This window comes from Amphiura filiformis, chromosome 12 (genome assembly GCF_039555335.1).
Source record: "Amphiura filiformis chromosome 12, Afil_fr2py, whole genome shotgun sequence".
NCBI lineage: Eukaryota > Metazoa > Echinodermata > Ophiuroidea > Amphilepidida > Amphiuridae > Amphiura > Amphiura filiformis.
The window spans coordinates 35,372,264-35,393,720 of NC_092639.1; the positions used below are offsets into that span (position 1 = coordinate 35,372,264).

General features: G+C 35.7%; 1 protein-coding gene across 1 annotated transcript; it reads right to left on the reverse strand.

Annotated features, from left to right (window-relative positions):
* Positions 1–11,204: 11,204 nt before the first annotated feature.
* Positions 11,205–19,543, reverse strand: LOC140166122 (galactosylceramide sulfotransferase-like). The gene is made up of 2 exons (XM_072189508.1): positions 19,256–19,543; positions 11,205–13,425 (listed from the first exon to the last, which is right to left on the reverse strand). Exons 1-2 carry the CDS (start codon positions 19,369–19,371, stop codon positions 12,216–12,218), a joined length of 1,326 nt encoding a protein of 441 aa, XP_072045609.1. The 5' UTR covers positions 19,372–19,543; the 3' UTR covers positions 11,205–12,215.
* Positions 19,544–21,457: the final 1,914 nt, after the last annotated feature.

Sequence of the window (21,457 nt, forward strand, 5' to 3'; positions counted from 1 at the left end):
CCAACAATCATGACAATTTAGCAGTTATGAGGCCCAAAGGTTTCCGCAATTCCAGAGTAAGGACCACCCTTAGGTTAAAATTCTGCTAATAATCAAATTGGTTATTAAGAACTGCATGATACCAGGTAGCTGAACCATAAGTTGGGGCTTCAATGATGTAGTCTGATATGTGACATGTCATGTCAAAACCAGACACTTTTGGGCAGGATCGTAAATGGAGAAATAGCCAAAAATCTGCCCTGGGGTGGTTTTTTTCACAATTTGGGTTTGTTGCGAATTTGTGATGTTATTAATGTTTAAAATATTGTCTGACAGTTTCAGACCAGAATATAATGGCATCTTGTATTTTTTCAAGGTAATTCCTACTCTCAACATTGTCAATAATATTTTTAAAGGCCAATATCTCAATTTCCAATTTTATAATACCATAACTTACAAACTCAATATCTTCGTATAGGAATGTCCGATTTCATTGGGGAAAACGGTGTTGTGGAGCAAAATATCTCTATATTTAAGATATGTAAAAACCTCAAAATTGATAACCTGCCCAAAAGTGTCTGGTTTTGACATGACACCTCACATTATGTTTACAACATGAATATAGGTATCCTACCCTGGTATCCTACCTGTCCATAATACTGAGTCTAGACAGTAGTCTACTTTCAAATGTAACTTACAAGCGAGCCAGCAATTAAATTATGCTACAAGTGAGTGTGTGTCCACACTGGACTTACTTGTAAGCAAACTCATAAGTAAGCATGACCTTCACTGGTAAATATTATGCCATGATTATATACACAATCACAATAGGATTGGATCATCAAGGTCATGTTTACTTGCGAGTTACTTGCAAATCTTGTTAATACTGGTCTTACATTCAAATATAACTCCCTCGCTACATGTAAGATATCTCGCATGTAAAATCGTCAAAAGTTACTTGCATGTAGTTACATGCGTGTGCGTCTTGATTTGGCACTACTTGTAAGTTTACATTCAAAGTATACTTACAGCGACTTTTACTAGCGATCGTCATAATAAGCCAAATGAAAGTATTGTTTAATTGTTATATGCAGGTAATAAATTATTAATGTTAATGTCATCACTATAGATCATGGTCATCAATTTTCCTGCTAATGAGCTGGCTAATTAGGTACACCCTGTGATATAATGAATGCATTGACATGGCACTAATTCCAGTTTCATACAAAGTGATTGAACAATACACATCTCTCACAGCAGGTAGTAAATCTGGTGTTGCTTTTTGACAATTTTTATTATATTATTCCATTGAAACCAACATAACAAGCTCAAGCTCAATCCTACGCAATGATTATCATGTCCAAATTTTACAATTGAACTATGTATCCAGCCTAGCTACGCTGTGCACATGTAGAGTATAGATCAAGGTCTATATAGCGACTACCATGTTAAAAAATATAGTCATTTAATTTCAACACCCAAATTGTGATCTTGAGCAACTTATGGATATTCAATACTACCCCTTTCTTCTAAGCTCTTTTCTAAGCTGAATAAATTATAATCCCAGAAGTATTAAGGTACATTCGTGGATTTTATGCAGGTGATTGACTGCAAGTCTTTATTTTTACTTCATAATATAGTACATTCCTAATTTAATATTAAATACCAAATGAACCATGTTAATTTTGACAAAACAGCAAGTTGAAATTATTTGACTTGGTATTTTGTCTTCAGTTACAAACTTACAGCACTACCTGTACTAAAAACTTTTTTCGACCAAGATGTTTAAAAAATGCCAATATTTCCATGCCATCTTGTGTAGTAAGCTTGCCAAGTTCCCCCACATGGTCGATAATAGCGTCAATAATTGGCGAAAATCTGGATTGGAAACCCGGAAGTGAGCCAGAAGTCAGTGTTTCTAGTTCATATTTCGTCATTTTAGCATTTTTTATCGTTCTAAAATTGACCCTGAATAGACGCCCCCCTTGGGAAAATGTAACACCCCGGGGGCGTTTATTTGACGAAATACGGTATATATTTTCTGGTCCACATGGGACTTACTTGCAAGCCAACTCAAAAGTAAGCGTGACCTTCACTGGTAAATATTATGCCATGATTATGCACAATCACAATAGGATTGGATCATCAAGGTCATGCTTACTTGCGAGTTACTTGCAAATCTTGTTAACACTGGCCTTACATTCAAATGTTAACTCGCACCATGTAAGATATCTTACATGTGAAATTGTCTAAAGTAACTTGCATGTACATGTAGTTACATGCACGTACACCTTGATGGGCACTACTTGTAAGTTTACATTCAAAAGTACTTACAAGCGACTTTACAAGTGATCGTCTGAACAAGCCTAAATGAAAGTATTGCTATATACAGGTAATAAACTATTAATGTTGATGTCATCACTATAGATCATGGTCATCAATTTCCACTGCTAATGAGCTGGCTAATTAGCAGTGTTCGAATTAAGGAAAAATAAATGGTTGTCCCACGGACAACCAGATTACAATTTCTGGTTGTCCGACTCAAGTTTTTGGTTGTCTGTAGGCCTACAATGGTGACAAAGGCTACAGATTTATGGTTGTCCAGTGGACAACCGAATCAGTATTCTTGGTTGTCCGGCGACTTTTTTAGTTGTCCCGTGCGAACGGACAACCAAAATTTCGAACGCTGCTAATTAGGTACACCCTGTTTGTGATATAATGAATGCATTGACATGGCACTAATTCCAGTTTCATACAAAGTGATTGAACAATACACATCTCTCACAGCAGGTAGTAAATCTGTTGTTATTTTTTGACAATTATTATTATATACTGCGCCAATAAAGTATCCTTACATTTGGAAAAATAATCACAATTTCCAAACAGAACAATATTGGGGTAAATTTGTTTTTTAATAGATGCACTATCTAATTCTGCACATTATGACACCACATTGAATCCAATGTGATTTCAAGAAGCAAAGTTACAAGCATTTGATTAGACGAAGGTCCAGTTTTAAAAGTGACAAACGGGCCTATTCAAAACTCCACAGACTAGACATCTGGTTTGAGAGTGGTGAATGGCTAATTTATGCGTTTGGCTTTAATTTAAAACAACAGGAACAAAAGAAAACTGAAACAAAAGAACTGACAAATAAAATGAAAGTTATGAAAAGTACAGAGAAGTAAAAACTGAAATAAAAACTGCTTTAAATAACGCTTCATTGAAGAAACTGTGTTGTCTCTTTGTTGCGCTTGTTGGAATCTTTTTGCGCCGTGTATAGGCCATTTTGTCACTTTTAAAACTGGACCTTCGTCTATTCAATTGCTTGTAACTTTACTTCTGGAGGTCACATTGGATTCAATGTGGTGTCATAATGTGCAGGATTAGTTAGTGCATCTATTACAAAAACAAATTTACCCCAATATTGCTCAGTTTTGAAATTGTGATTATTTTTCCAAATGTAAGGATACTTTATTGGCGCAGTATATCATTCCATTGAAACCAATATAACAAGCTCAATCCTATGCAATGATCATGTCTACATTTTACAATTGAACTATGTATCCAGCCTAGCTTGCTGTGTACATGTAGTATAGATCAAGGTCTATATAGTGACTACCATGTTAAACTAGAATTACGTGGTTCGTAATTAAGGTGGCCCCCACAAAACTATACACCACATGAGTCCACCATATACTATCACAATACCAAGTTTGATATAATATTGGATGGCTGAGCATGATACCATAACATATCGGATGAGTCATAAAAATATCGGCCGAGCCAACGGCGAGTTCGATATTTGTATGCCACCGATATGTTATGGTATCATGCGAAATAAGCCATCCATATTATCATTATTAGGTTTTCTTAACTCCTAATAACCCTGAAAACATAATAATGAAGTTGATCGGTGATTGCGTTTAAGCTGGAGAGTTGATTAATGGAAATGAAGGCAAAATGTGCAAATGAGCTCATTAATATTCATAAATATGCAAATAAAATGACACAAAACTATTCAGCACATCAGGCCACCATATCCTATCACCGTACCAAGTTTGAAGTTGATCGGTGATTGCGTTAAAGCTGCAGAGTGGATTAATGACAATGTAGGCCAAATATGCAAATGAGCTCATCAATATTCATAAATATGCAAATAACATGACACAAAAGTATACAGCACATGAGGCCACCATAGACTATCACCGAAGCAAGTTTGAAGTTAATCGGTGGTTGCATTTAAGCTGCAGAGTGGATTAACGACAGTGTAGGCAAAATATGCTAATGAGCTCATTAATATTCATAAATATGCAAATAATGCGACACAAAAGTATACAGCACATGAGGCAACCATATACTATCACTGTACCAAGTTTGATATAATATTGGATGGCTGAGCATGATACCATAACATATCGGATGAGTCATAAAAATATCGGACGAGCCAAAGGCAAGTTCGATATTTGTATGACTTAATCCGATATGTTATGGTATCATCTAAATAAGCCATCAATATTATCATTATTAGGTTTTCTTAACTCCTAATAACCCTGAAAACATAATAATGAAGTTGATCGGTGATAGCGTTTAATCTGGATAGTGGATTAATGAATTTGCTTCCGCCCGGACAAACAAACAAAGGAACAAACAAAGAAACAGGGGAACAAACAAACAACCATCTGGATGATAACATAAGCCCCACATATATGTGGGGGCCAAAAATATAGTCATTTAATTTCAACACCCAAATTGTGATCTTGAGCAACTTATGGATATTCAATGCAACCCCTTTCTTCTAAGCTCTTCTAAGCTGAATAAATTATAATCCCAGAAGTATTTTAAGGTACATTCGTGGATTTTATGCGGGTGATTGACTGCAAGTCTTTATTTTGACTTCATAATATGGTAGATTCCTAATTTAAAATTAAATACAAAAAATGAACCATGTTAATTTTGACAAAACAGCAAGTTAAGTAGGTATTTTGTCTTCAACTCTTAAATACAGTACTACCTGTACATTCTAAAAACTTATCTTTGGCATATAAAAGGGCATAAAGTATGGCTGTGTTGCAGTCAATTACTGAGTGTAGTTTTAATTCTCTGAAAATGTCTGAAAATTTTGCATAAAATAGGGGGTGGGATTTTGAATATGGGACTATACTAAAATATTGATTTAAATGTTACTACACAGTAAATAATCATTATATTACACGTAACATTCTGACAAAATATGCAAATTAGTTTATTAATATTCATTAATACATAAGTGCAGATATATATACATGTAACTTGACACATAACTATAATGTACTTGTACGCAGCACCAGAACTTAATATGTTTGGTCACCAGCAAAATGGGTTATTCCAGTTGAAATCCATAATGGAAGACACAATCTTAACCTCCCACACAGGGGGTGTAGATTTCAAATGGAGTCACCCATTCAGGTAACCCCATCATACATTCACTCTGTTTGGGAGATTAAGGTCATGTCTTCCATAGGAGGTTTGTTTGTTTGTTTGTTTGTTTGTTTGTTTAAACGGTTGCTCCGTACGGCGACACGCTTGGGTCCTGGTGGGACCAGGGGTGTAGATTTCAACTGGAGCAGCACAATTCAATCAGTAGATACCAATGATTGATGACATTTCTTCCATCCAGCATGATGACAACAAACAATTGATCTACCATCCATCTTTTTTCCAGATCTATTTGTATAATATAAAGGTTCCCACTCCCCATACAACATATGGACCCCAGGGATTTGGACAATAACCTGGGGCCAAAATTGAGTGGTTTGTGTTTAGCTCAATCATTCAAAATAAGTCTTGTCTTCAGACCAAAAGCTGTGAAAATCACTGCGAGTCCGCCAATATGCTACCCTGTGGGTCCGCAGGGCCAATGAAATTTTATCACCAAAATCAGCCAGATGGACTTAATTTTGACCTCACTGTTGTTGATTTGCAAGTCTGAATTATACAAAGTGCAAATAAACAAATGTGTAACAAATGTTACAATTTTACAATCTAAGTTTGGGCCTGTGATAATTGATGAGGGCCCCTATATTTCAATGGCCCTTTAGGATTTTGGCTTATTTTGAACACTGGCTTAGCTGATAAATACAAGCTCTACAATGCTTGTTAAACATGTACACACATACAAAAACTAAGTACACGAGTGGTATTCCTGTATAGACAAGTGAACCAATTATACTGTTACTTGAATGGTGATGTTCTTTTTGCTGTGGCTCTTAACTAGAGCTACATAAAAATATATGAACATCTAAAATATCCTTGCATAAGTTTATATTGGATTAATTCATAATGTATACACAGATAGCATAGACATGAAGTCAGTGGGATTTGAGATTTTCTACTTGTATAATTATACAATTACAGCTGCTCTACTTAATTTACTTTTGGCAAGGGGAAAAAATAAGCACTCCAGGCTCGATTTGCCGACCGCTTACTATGAAATAGCTTCTGGTTTGCCTCTTGTATAACATGAAAGGGAGCTAGTTTTAACCTAAAACTGTCTCCTCGCGGAAAGTCTCAGTATAAGGCCTAAAAAAGTTTGTGTTACCCTTTCCAACCGACCCGAAAAGTCAAATAGGGTCACATTGTTTTTTTATCATTTGAATTTTCATATTATTTGGTATAAATCCGCTATATGTTTTGTCTAATTTTAATTCATACTGCACAACTCTGATAAATTTACAAAAAATATGAGCCTGACAAACCTTATAGATCATTGTTTACCATCATATTTTGTGGTAAACTTGTATTTTTTAACATTTTATGTGGCAAAATTTTTTTTTTAAAGCAAACCAACCCTAACTTTGGAGCTTTAAAGGCAGCATTATAAACATTTATTTAGGCATAATCTCTCCTGGCAGAAAGATCTCATACTTAAATTTATAATACATTCCCGAATACATATAGCAGTGTGTTTTTCACACAAAGTAAATTACAAAAACTGAATACTAAAATGAAAATGTTACCAAATTATACCAAGCCAAAATTGCCATATCAAAAATTATTAATATAAAATTTACTTTCTTAGCAAAGCATGTTGAACCCAAACTCATATTCACATACACCAACATCTTTACCACCTTTGTCTTTTTTAGAGACAATTCTTGTTTTTAAAAACTAGTTTTCATTATAAACCAAGTTGCAATGGACGGTGTGGAGTAGCTCACGGTTCAGACCAAATCAACCCTTACTGGGATCTACTTTTTCACAAGAATAGAGCCCAGTTTAAACCCTGCTATTTTGGGTTTCACCCATCAGTCAAACACACTGCTAGTCTGACTTGCATTGTAATATTAGCCTAACGTTCTTAGCAAAGAAGCCTGAGATTGAGACCCTAAACGCAGCCCAAGCGGTCAGTCTGTGATGTTGGATAAAATCAAATTTCTGCTCGAGCATGGTAAACATGGGTTTGAGTGGCCCCCCTGTCACCAAACAATAAAATTATGCATAAAAATTAAAACAGTGTCTTGCATAAATTTAATACTCAGTGGGAATGTTTTTGGCAAGACAAAAGGAATAAAAGTTTAATATCATGCATAATTGTGGCAAGCTTATGTTAACATGAACAAAGGTGACACAATGGAATTGTTGAAATAAAAATATACAAACTTAACATCCTGGATCTACTATGAAAACTGCATAATGTAAATATACACACTTACACAGGTATGAGGTATTGCATATAATAAGGGACCGTTCACAAATACTTGTAAGGAGGGCCTGATGCAAAAAAAATTCATCGCGAAAATTTTTCGGGCCCCCCTTTACAGACCTCATAAATTTCAGGGCCCCCCTTTTTGACATGAAAATTATGGGTCAACCCCATAGAAAAGCATATAAACTCAATTTTCCCAGGAAAATTTGTGGTCATTTTTTTCAGGCCCATCCCCCTTAGGAGGGTCAAAATTTTTCAGGGCCCCCTTTTTGCATCAGGCCCCCTAACAAGTGTTTGTAAACGGTCCCTAACTTACATTGGTAGAGTGCCTACAATTATGCTATAGCCTGTGACTACATGTAAAAAACAAAAACCACTTTCATGCTGCAATTGATACAAAATAAAACCTGCTAAAGCACACACACTGAAAACAATTTAGAAACATAAATAAAATAAAAATATGAATTTGTGTACATACAAAATGATACAATACAATATGAATACTCTGCTTAAAAACATTTCAATATATTTGTGATTTCAACACTGTACATTGCCAATGTAAAAATGCATACCTATAGCAGGCAACTTTTTAAATCGTGAATAATCCCAAGATTTGGGCCAAATATGTGACCCTTTACAGTGAAAAGCATCTTAGGGGCAATATTTTGGAAATGGAGATAGACAAAACATTAAATGTTAATTTGGCAGACAGTGACATAAATTTTAAGCTTCAAGGGGGGGGGCTGGCATTTTCTTCGGAAGGGGTGGGACCCAAATATACTGGGGGAGGGGGTCATAAATTTTGATGACCTAAATATAGGGAGTCACAAGATGACCAAAGATAGATAGTGTGTTTATTGTATTCAAAAAGACTGATTTCAATACAATTTTAGCCTGTTTAAGGTGTATTGGTGGTGGGGGTAATAAAATTTGGGACCTTTTCCGAAGAAAATGCCAGCCCCCTTAGATGCTATCATCCTGGTTTCCATATTGGTTCCACTGTGAAGATATGAAGAAAAGACAAGTGAATTGTCTTATAATTTACTTTATATTTTGAACATAAAATCATCAATATCTCAGAACAAATCTTTTTGCTGTGGGGGTCACATATTATGTTGTATTTATCTAGGAACCTATAACAATTACTGGTCCTGGTGGTCGAGTGCCAAAAAAGTTAAAGGAACAGTAATTAATGCATAAGGGAATTACACCATGTTAACATGCACACTGCACAGATATAATATAAGTATAAATATATAATGTGTAAATATTTACACCTGCATGTGTTGAACACATTTACAGAAACCCTGTTTACTAACAATTACAATGTATTGTATATCTCAAAACATATTTTAAGGAGATACAATGTATAAAAACAGTAGTATTTGAACACAGTAGTTCAGAATATCATAGATTATTAAATGTATCTGTAGATACATAACACACAAATACAAAGGTATAGCATCATAGGGGAAATATTTGAGAATTTCCATTGAAAAATAGCTGCAAAATGACAGGTGTTGTCTCAATCAAGTCTATTCCTGTCCGATACTCTCAGTCTGTGAAGATTTTAAATTCTCCCTATTGCGGAATATGTTTCCTCTCCCCAACACCTCAATTCAAATTAAGCTTGAGAAAAGTCGAGATGCTTGAAACTTTCAACACTCTTAAGGGCTCGAATAGCAATGTGTGCACAGTATTTTTTGTGGCACATGAGAGCACATCAGAGCGATCAGACACACCAAATTGCATTCTGAATGCAATTTGGTGTGTCTGATGTGCTCTCAGGTCCCAAAAAAATACTGTGCAAAGCGCTGCTATTCGAATCCTTAAAACACATGAAATATTTTCACTAAGTCTAAATTACATAATTCTTTTATTGAATGTTTTAAACATATTTTTACCAACATTTGGTAAAAACAATGGGGGAAAAAACAATAATGTTCCCAAGACAAATTGAAAACAAAAAATGTTGTAAGGTCCCAAGCAAATTACCTTCACATTATAATGATCTGTAAACACAAATTCCTAAAATCTGAGGCAATGACAATTATCAGTGAATAGATTATAAATCTGAATCTTGAATCCTTTGCAAACACACCCACCCCTACATCTCACATACTTGTTATGTGTGCAAAAAAATACACAATTCAGGGTTTCCCCTTCAAATGGGGTTTTTCTGTTAAGAGTTAATAGCCAACAAACCCAGTACTATAATGTACAATTTTCAAGTGCTATTGACGTAAATAATGAATAAATATATGGTAAAATTTCTTTTTCCTGATATAAATAACCCTTTTCCTGATATAAATAACCCTTTTTTCAAAATTCCTTAACCGCTACAACTTGGTGTACATGTATGCAAGTGTTAACTAACATTTAATATGGCTATCTATGTTAAAATTACCCTTTTCCAATCTGAAACAACCTTTCTCCAATTTTAAAGTAAAACATTGACATTTTATTGTATCAACCAACTATTCTCAGTTTCTCACAATTGCTGTAAAGCACTTGTTCAATGTTCATATCTCCGTCGAGTTTGAGGTGCTCACGTCTCTTAATCTATTATGGTAAATGATTTTGTGATCCCTTCCACACTTTGGACTAATCAAGTATCATAATTAATTAAGTAGTAATGTATTAAGTATTCAGTACCAAATTAAGTGTTGTATTCTCAGTCAGATTTTGCCTTTTGGCAATTTTACTGAGTATTCTGGTAGATTTAGATGGGATGGGGTAACTGTTGGGACAACAGGACATCAGGATGTACCTCTTTTATGCACACATCTCTTTTATCCAGCAATGTGATCTTGTAGGGAAAAATTATTTTTTTAATGCATTGACACCATAATTTCATGCTCAAACATTTAGAAGTGGTAGATTTATTTCGCACTATAGATAGTACTCAAATATCATCTTTCAGTGTTGTTAATCATTTGTCCCAATTTTAGCATAAGACATTCAATGCAGAATTATACACTTGGCTAGATTTTTCATGTATCCTGCCAATGCTTTGTGCCATCAAGGCTGGACAAGTGTAGCCATGGCCCACAGGGGCAAAATTAGACAAAGATGGCAAAAAAAAAGGGCTAAAGAGTACAAAAAATGCCTTAATCCAAGCATCCCACAGGGGAGATGGGGGCGAGACTTCCCATAGCATAGGGGGCCAGCTGCCCCATTTCCCCCTGGCTACATACATGCCACTGTGGCATGATAAAAGAGGTTGGACTGTGGATTGTTATCAGTGGCGGCATCAGGAATTTTTTCAAGGGGCCATACGGGGGCAAAGTGTACAATTTTGTGTAAAATTGCGGCAAAAAGCGGAAATTTACGTAATTTGGGGGTTTTGCCTGAAAAGTGTGGGGGCGGCAAACTGTGGGGGGGCAAGAAAAATATTGGGGAAATTCCTCTCTCCGTGGCGCCACCACTGATTAGAGGTTAATAACGGCGATCGGTTATTTGGAGGCATTGTGAAAAATCTAAACATTTTGCCTTTGGAACCAAGGAATATCCCGAGGGGAGTAGCCCCGAGGGATATTCCAAGGTCCAAAGCAAAATGTTTAGATTTTTCACAATGCCCGACATATTACCGATGCAAAGTTATTAACCTCATTCATAACTGTCACTTTAATCTCATCACCTTACAAAATAACACAAAATTTTGCTCAAAAGTTGATAAAACTAGATGATTTTTACATCTTCCCTTCCAAAAATCGATCAGGCTAAAACAGGACAACCAATAACAAAAGTGCGTATCACAATCTGCGCAAATATGGTAGCGCGCAATCCAAATACGGCAGCCAGCGCGCGCATTTTGCATTTTACGCATTTTGCCGTCAATTGTGAGATATTAATGACCTCGATTTGCGTTCGTGTTTTCACAAATAACTAAATGTAATTGGATCGCACACATCGCGTTTATTAATGAGGTTATGAATTGTTATTAAATGATAGATGCTAACCTTTTTCCAAGTACAACTTACTCTGTATATAAATCAATTCAGTTACATGTATGGAATAAAGAGTGACAAATAAACAGCACAACCAAGAGGCGATTTCTCTCTCTCACAGACGGATACTGTAAAAGTGGACAGTTTCACATGATTCATTTTGTTTGAACTTTTTCACTTGTTTTTAATTCACAATTTTAAGCTTTCTTTCTTCAATTGACCTAAAAACAAGGAACATTTTCGCATGTCGTCATTTTCGGGGCAGCTGTTTGCCAGCAAAAGCACAAAAATAAATGTGACCAGATCTGGTCCAATCAGGCTAAAGTTGGCAATAATAAAACTGAGATATAAGCAAAAAGTCAGGAGGAAAACAATAAAATATATAAGAAAAGGAACAGATAAAAGGTTCATAACTTTGCCACCAAATATTCAAGAGATCTGGGGATTCAACATCAGTAATTGTACATGACTGTACTGACTGAGCAAGTTAGCAATGGTAGTAACTCAATTTTCAAAATTTCCAACTTTGACCTGATGGATCAGTTTGGGTCACAAATGTAACATGAAAATGTCCACCATTACTGTTTTACTGGAGCCGTTCATGCATATCTCTGGTTCTGGTTCGGATTGAACCTCTTCTGTATACCTCTTTTCCTCAATTGACCTCTCCGAGGAATGTTTGTTCCAAACTGTTTCCTTCTCAACTCCTCGGTATAAAGAACTTCCGGTTTGACCATACGCTCACATACAGGATTCGCTTTGGCTTCCTCTTTCAGTATAAACCCATTTATTTTTACCCCTCGTGGTTCCCATACATCAAAATCTGCATCGCCGTTTAAGGCATGGTCTGACTGCACACAGTTTTTATAATATCTATTGGTGAGCTTGTGTAACTTATCAACTTCTGCCGCCATCTTGTCTCTTCCGTACCTTGCAATTTTCTGCCACAATGTTTGGTTGAAATGCTTGTAGAGCATCACATCGCCTTTGTTCCAGTCTCTGATTCGTTCTCGATCCTGCTCGGATAATTTTGTCACAGAGTTTTCATTGCGTGCATTTAATCTAAACACGACTACGTCTTCTAGTGTCCAGCACAGAAGATCCTTTAGTAAAATAAGTGATTCTTCAAAGTGTTCTCCTATTATAATCAGACTGAATTTCTCGCTGATTTCATCAATTGCACTTTGCAGTTTTGCCTCATCATTGAATGTTTCTGCAGGTATGCCATAGTCATAGAGCATATTGTTACGTGTATGCACCGTATTTCTCATTGACTTTGAGTACTTCTCTGGATTAGATAAAAAAATACTTAATGCTTGGGGATTATCCACTTTACCCATCCGGTAATCAATTTTGAAATAGGTGAATGCACTTTCAAACACATCTACTGGATCCCGCACGATGCTGATGTACACAGAGTCTTTTGGCATCACCTCTGTGACATCCGGACTAAACCGGGCGTGATGGCAGAATATGTTGTATTTTTCATCTTTTGTATGCAACATATGTTTCTCTTTATTGAAATAATTAGGATAACCTAGGTGATGACCCATTGGTGGCAAAACGAAGGTGAGATCATGTTTATCGCCATAACGAAGAAATATATTCTGCACCGTGCTGCTCCCAGACTTGTGCACTTTAGTAAAGATGATATCCTTCTTTGGTGTACATTCATTACCAGAATTTGAATTCTTCATCGCATACTGAGTTTTTGTTCTTTTTCCACTTTGTTTACGGTTCTTTTGCCCTTTGTATTCTTGCTGTTCACCATCTTTGTCACCTTCAGATTGAAATTTCAGTTCCGGCCGACTAAAAAAAAAAAAAAGTAAATACCAACAACAATTTAAACATTGATTATTGTAACATTCATAAAACTAGAATTATGCAGTTCGTAATTAAGGTGGCTCCACACAAAGGTGTGTAAATACAAATAATACGCAATATGCAAAAGCTCATTAATATTCATAAATATGCAAATAACATGACACAAAACTATACAGCAATGAGCACATCCGTTATTGTGTATTAAGCTGCAGATTGGATTAATGAAAATGTAGGCAAAATATGCAAATGAGCGCATTAGGCCAAAAAAAAAAAGTTGTTGTGTTGCCCTCAACCGTCCGGGCCTAAATCCTGAAAAATCAGGGTCGCAATTTTTTTTTTTTTTTTTTGAATGCTGATTTTTACAGATTTGTTCAAAAACTCAATCTTTTTCACTTAAAATTAATATTTTATTGAAAGACTAGTCTTTAATTGATGTCTAACAGGAATCCAGAAGTCAAAATTGACAAATGTCCCTAATTGAAGAAGCATTATTTAATATTTGAGGGAATTTTAAAAACTGAAGGTTTAAAAAAAAAAAAAAAAAAAAAAAATCCGACCGTCCGACCCAAATTTCCCATTTTCCCACTTGAGGGCAACACAACAATATATTTTTTTTTTTTTTTTTTTTTTTTTGGCCTTATTAACGGCATTAATATTAAAAATATTCATAAATATACAAATCAAATGACACAAAACTATAGACCCTATCCAATACTACGTCACTCTTCCTCATTTAAATAAAATTCTGTCCACCATAAGGTACCACAGGGCAATTTGCACGATAATACAATAAAACTAGTGATTGGTATGAATGGCTTTGGAATCAAACTAGGCACCTGTCCCGCTGTCACTTAAAACTTAGAACCAACATGGCTGCCATTTAAATTGTTATCGTTCGCTTGAATTTATTCGACACGGTCTATACAGCACATCACGCCACCATATATACTACAAGGTCTTAGGTAGGATTTGAAGGTTTGGGTGTGTAAATTCAAAAACCTGGATGTGTAAATTAAAGATTTGTGTACAAAGCATACTAGGCCATGTGGGCAAAAACTGGGTGTGCACATACAGATTTAGGTGTGTAAAACACTCCTTACATGGCTGGCTCCATAAAAGCTCTTGATATACTATCACAATACCAAGTTTGATATAAAATTGGATGGATTGAGCATGATACCTGAATTTATCGGTGGAGCTAGAGTTTTCAAATATCACACGAGACAAAGTCGAGTGTGATATTTGAAAACTCTTTTGAAAACTCTATTTGAGAACTCTATTTTAGCATTATTATATCATCAGAATATTTTTGGGTCAAAAACACGATTTTTTGTTTAAAATGTGACTTTGCTTAAAAATGTGATTTCTGGTCAAAAATGTGATTTTGGTTAAAATGTGTTTTGTTCCAAAATGTGATATGATTTTTGTTTAAAAATATGATTTTAGGTCAAAAATATGATTTTAGGTCAAAAATGTAATTTTTGGTCGAAAATTTAATTTTTGGTCAAAAATGTCATATTTATACAAAAATGTCATTTTTGGTCAAAAACTGGTCGCTAAATATCAATCATGGTTATGCATGGCGACTTGTGCACATAAAGTATATGAGCTTGATAACGTATACACTTTTGGAATTATTTGAGACATTTTTGTGCGTTAGTGTTAAACAAATGACAACGTCAAAATTCAGTCAATCTTGGCCTCCCCTGTGAGTTTTGGCTTTCTTGCTCTCAACCCTCGATTTATACTGTGTTCATGTTAAAATACTTTTTGAAGGCCAAAAGCGCACCTCAAATTTATAAGATTATTAGATATTTGAAGAATAATTGCAGCAAAATCGGCACTTTAAAACCCAGTACAAAGCAGTCAAAATTTACCGGGAATGGCCGGAACGCACATGATTCATATGCAGCTTCTGGTTTTATTCTAGTAACTAACCTTTGAACTTAACTTTATGAACATCATGAACAAGTGATTCTAACCTGATCTAATTCCTAAAAACAAATTATCAAAAACAGTAGCGTAGATTTCTTTTTGACATTGGGGTTGGAAAAAAGTCTTAAAGTATAGTGAATCCAGCATCTTTTGGCGATAGAATAAGTTTATGGTACGCAGGTTGCAGTTTTGGGGCTAAAATGGGCAAATATGAGGTTAATTTGGTCAGAAACCCATATTCAGGTGTCAACATTGGGAGGATGATTGTATGGACCATCCCCCCTGGCAAAATATTGGGGGGGATAAATCCCCATCCCCAGGATCTATGCCTATGATCAAAAACATCACCGTAAAATTTACTACGGTACCGGTAATGGCGGACAGTGCGCAAAAGGCCTATCCAGATTCTGGCTGACGATTACACATGCTCCGGTAAGGAATGACCATGTTAGAAATGCTGGATACATATTTGAATGCATGAGAAAAATGCGTTGTTTGCATATTTCAGACCAACCCACATGGTTCTATCAGCATACCTCTAAGCTGAATCGCCCAATCCAAGAAGTTGAGGCATGGAGCTTGCAGAGTAAAGACTTAGTTTAGTGAGTTTGTGTTTGTCTGCTGCTACAACTGCAAGGTAGTAAGTGTTTACTCCAGTGTTTGATTTATCAGAAAAATGTTTCTTGCATTTGTGCAGGTAACATAGAAATCTACATGTACAAAGTGAAAGTTACTTGCACACAATTTAACCATAAAATATAAAGTTTGTGCCGTGAAACTAATCATCTTTTTACAAATGAAAAGTAAAAATTGGTGTCATTTTGTACCGGGGTAAGGGATTGTCATGATCAATCCAATTGATCATTAGATCTTAATTTTTAATTATCAAGCTCTGCTTATCTAGCATTTTTAATCGCGCCATTTGTTGCATGGTCTTTCAGCGTCCAGCGTGTCTAAGCTTATGCGAGTATAACAAGCGAGACACGACTGGAACAAGGGTAGCATTAAGGCCCAAAAGTCGGGTTGTTTTCCGTGTTTTTCACTCCAGAGCTTGCAAAAAATCCAAATACATGGGGTGAAAACTAAATCTCAGGGGTGAAAAATATTTTGCAGTGTAGTCAGGGGTAGGAGTAAGGTCCAAAAGTAGAGGGTCAAAGTTCACCCCGAGCTTGCACATTCCTAGACTACCCGTAGTCCACTTGCCCATTGTGCATACTCTGGATATTGTATTTAAGCTTAAAACTCTGATTTAATTAATGTGTGCACATCTGATCTTTTCAGTCACCCTACTCCCTCTCTTTGTTAGCTTCCCAAGTAGACTACTGACTTTGCCTTGCGGTTAAGATTTTTAACACGGGACTCTATGGAGAGTTAGGCCAATTTCTGGCCTAACTAAAATTGGCCATGATGTAATGCATCTTTATATGGATCTACCTTGTGATTGGTCGCCCATATCTCGCTATGGTTTAAATCTTCTGGGCCCTGTCTGTCTGTGGTATTTGCGGCGCTTGTGTGTTGACGCGAAAGTTAATCTCTCATCAAACATCTAGCGTGTACTTGTGGTTAATGGACTGATAAACAAGTATGCTTGACAGTGTGTTTTAGAGAGCAAAGTCCAGGGGTAAAGTTCTGCTTACAATTCAAAGTCCATAGTCAAATTTTCCGGGTTCGCTATCAATATTGGTAGATTCCAAAATCAGAATTGTTCAGTATTAAAGTGAGCCATTATAATTATGCAAGATAATGTTGCATTCAATTACTTTTATTGTCACTAATCATCTGATATTTTTAACTCTTTATGACCATTTTACTATTGAATACTTTAATTTTAATAAACATCAGTATAATTTTGAGTTCAACGAAATGGGTTCATCATGACTAATAATAACATATTTTTAATAAAATTCGACTATGGCATAGTCTAGCACATTCCCAATATTATATGGAGGGTGAAATTTTAATTTATTTTTTAATTTAGGGGTCATTCACCCCGATCGGGGTTAACGCTACCCCTGGACTGGAATCAATTCTAATTGTTTTGAGGGAAAGAAAAAGGAGCATTCTTTGATTCGGGTTTAAAGAGAGCAGTCACATATTTTAAGCAGCTATTAGCTGAAGTGAACTTTGAAGATTCATGTATACTCACATCGAATATTAAGATGTTTATACATTGATATTATTTATGAACTATGAAGTATAGAAATCTACACGTTGCGTCTAGATTCTTTATTGTCTAAGTAATTGAATAATGACACCTCATCGACTCCCTCTCCAAGGCTAGCCTAAACCTCGAACCAAATTATCAGTATCACAGGGCCTTCTTTCTTTGAAACATTGTATGTGCAGGTACATTTGAAAAGTTACCTGCACATAATTAAAGTCACCTGCATGTGCAGGCGTGCAGGTGGTAAATCAAACACTGGTTTACAATGTACTCTCTCTGGAAACTGGACATATATGAATTTCTCCAATGTAATTTTGTTCAGTGAAATTGTATAGTAAATTCCCTGGGCATTTATCGATTTTCTCAGACCACCGTCATGCTGCGTTTTTTTGGGGGGGCTTTGGGCGCCAGCCTCCGGGTAAAAGCAGGCGCGCCAAAATAAAGGGGCGGCAGAAGAAGAAGGGGCGGCAAAAACAGGGGCGGCAAAAAGAATTAGTAAATAAAAAAAAGGGCGGAAAAAAAACGCATCAAAAATTTTGAAAAAAATGGTACTATGTATATATCAAAATGTGGCTGCTTTTCCATTTTTTTTTTTTTTTTTTTTTTTTTTTTTTTTTTTTTTTTTTTCTTTTTTTTTTTTTTTTTGTTTTCACTTTTGTGGGCGACCACGATACGCCACTGACCGTCTACTGTTCAATACACACAAAGCAATGCAAACAACATTTCTATTGTTTGATACAAAATTCCGCACACACAGCGCTACTGGATCGGAAAACAGTTGGAAATTGTTGAACATACTTTTTTGTTTTTTCGTCTTAGCCCCCCAAGAATTTATTTTTATGACATTTCAAAACAACAGTAAATAGTAAATACATACACATTTTCAGTTTTCTGTACATATAATATTGTGTATATATCTGCATTTAAGGTTGTTTTGATCGGAGAAAGCCGAGTCCCGTGGCCGAGTTTGTAAGCAATTTGTGCACCCATGCAAACGCTATGGAAATTGCTGATATTACGCCGCTTCGTATTGGTTAATATTTTGAGATTTACAATTTGACGGTGCTTTATTTTAACCAATCAGAAATAATTTTATATCGGCATTTGCCTAAGATTGTCAGTAAAATGATAGGGCTTTCGTCCAAAATAAATAATACACGCCAGAGTATTTATACACAGAGGAGGCTAGTCACCATCCATGGACTAAAAATGATCACGCCACAGGAAATTTGGCGAAATTTGGAACAGAAGAAATTAAAATGACGGCGGATTTTATAATAAATATAAATTTTATACTACAAGATCGGTGACAAACTAAGCTTCAACAAACCCTTTTCGTCCATGAAAAAAGACCTTTCCATTCAAAAGAATGGCCTAAAAACCGTGCAAAATCGGCTATTTTTCAACTTTTTCAAGCCTTTTCTGACCCGAAAACAAGTCGCGCTGAAAATGAAGCTTGAGTGAACACGACAAATTGATATGTGCACCAAATGGATCATTCTTCCTCCCAAATTGGCCCAATTTTGGCTCAGTATTAACTCAGTAATTGGGGCAGATGAATATTTTGAATTCTTCTAGGATAAGGATGAGTGACAAAACAACCAAAAAGCTTTATCCTATAATCCTGCATTGTGAACAGATTGAATATTAGCTACTTTTCAATAATGTTAATAAAAAATTAAAAAACACACCTGCTGTAAATTAAAATAAGCTTACCTGTTCTTTCCCCGTTCACGTTCCTTGTCAATGTTATCATTGAGAATGTACAGTGCTACGATGGAAATCAAGCAAAACGCCAAGACAACGATATAACGGGTTGACGTCCTCATCATTGTCACCTTTGCCCTAACCGCATTCTTTGCAACTGAATTTGAATACGGAGAGGTGGAATTTACTTGAGTAATACTGCAAGAAGTGACACTATTTTACAGTAAGCTTACGTGTTTTTCGGTCATTGCAGTTGTTTCGTGGAGATATTAACAGCATCAACTCTAGAGACCTAATTGCCACCTACTGATTGTACTAGCGATCAGTAAAAGGAACTGATCACCAGTTACAACTTAAAAATACATACGAGACTACTAAATTAACCAAAAGATGGCGCAAATCTTTTTAGTTTTTTAGTTTGCATCCAGGCAGGTCTGCATCCAGAGAGGGCCTGAATTTGAATCAGGGAAGGTAAAAAGAAAGAAAGGAGAAGAAAAATAATTATATTGAACAGAACAAAATCCAGAATTTAAGGTGGTATTGGAGGCATTTTTTAGAAATTAGGAAATGCTTTGAGCATGTCTTAAACAGATTCATTGAATAGGGTAAAGTACACTGATCAATAGGGCCTACGGTATGTCTTTTGTTTATAGGACAATCCTAAAACCCCAATTATATTGCCTCCTGTTGTTTTTGTCAATAAATCAATATAGTTAATGAGCTAAGGACTGAAAAGGCTCATTAAAGGAGGATTTCGTGATCCTAGCATCCTCTTTTTATGACATTTTCAGTAGATATCCACGAAAAAAGCTTATTTCCAAAATTTCAGTTGATTCCGATTTTGCGTTTGCGAGTTATGCATGATTATGTGTATTACACTGCTCCATAGACAATGTGTTGTAATTTCGTTCTGGTGCACCAGAACGAAATTCAAATTTGGCGATATTTTTGCTAAACGAATTAATCTGCAAGAAATATTTGGTACATAAACATTATGTAGCCAGAGGTATCCAGTGGTGTAAAAATCTCAACTTTTTTTGGGAAAAGTGGGGGGATGAGGCTGTGGATCACGAAGTGCCCCTTTAATATGCATTTTTTGCCAATATTTTGCTAAATCAATGCATAAATGTTCCGGGTAGTTTAATTTTATGATATGAGGTACCGTAAAATGGGGTAACTTCGGTCAGCGGGGTAACTTTGGTCGGTCAAATATATTTTTTTAAATGGTCATATTTTCGTACAGCAATATTGTTTTTAGTCATATTTGGTGTCAATTTGTTAAGAAATATGTTTGGAAGAACTAATAGTCGCTCATGTGTAATTTCCTTGAAATTTACGAAAAAAAGCGGGATTTTTGACCAAAAATCAGCATTTTTTACATTTTTTCAGAAAAAATAAAATCGATATTTGTGAGCAAGGATGTGTGTTTGATTAATTTTGCAGGGTGTCAAATGTCACAAAAAACAACAACTTGCCCATATTCAGCGAAGATCAATTTTTTTTATTTTTTTTCCTTCATGGAATGTAATACTGTGACCAAAGTTGCCCCAAAGGCGGGGTAACTTTGGTCCGGTCATTTAGAACCCCTAGGGCACCCTTACAAAATTAATAAAAAATCTTTTTCAGCTTCAAGGTGTAGAAGGGAACCCTAATGTCACAAAAAAGAGTTAATTAGAAATATAATTGGTTTTCTTTGGAAGCAGTGCATGGTTTAAAAACTCTGAAAAGTGCCCAAAGTTACCCCATTTTACGGTACATCCTATAGCTGTAGGGCCTACCGTACCTCTTTTCTTATCATAAATAACGAACCGCTTGTCTTGGGTCACTGAAATTCCAGTGTAGTATTTCGATTCCTTGCCCCTATAATACGGATACATTTTGTTACCACTGTGTTATTAGTTTTTGAGAAAAATGCAAAAATAGGGTAGCTGCAGGTAATATGGGACAGCAGGTTATATGGGACACCTGTTTTCATTTTAACAAAAGTAGCTTAGAGAAGGTACACACTTTAAGTTGATTTGTTAAGTGTTTAGAGACATCAATTGTGCTTCTAGAAATGCAGTTTTGGAGTCTGTGTATCAAACTCTTGGAAATCAATGCCAAAAGAGTGAAATTGCCCAAAATTTACGTCGTTTTTTTGGCCTGATATAAAATCAATGACGCCACATTTTATGATTGTGTATCCAAATACTCTGGTACTGAGGGTGCATT

Coding starts and splice junctions, on each gene's coding strand:
- LOC140166122 (XM_072189508.1), bottom strand. CDS start 19,371: ATGATGAGGACGTCAACCCGTTATATCGTTGTCTTGGCGTTTTGCTTG. Junction 13,426..19,255: donor CGTGAACGGGGAAAGAACAG/GTAAGCTTATTT, acceptor TTTTTTTTTTAG/TCGGCCGGAACTGAAATTTC.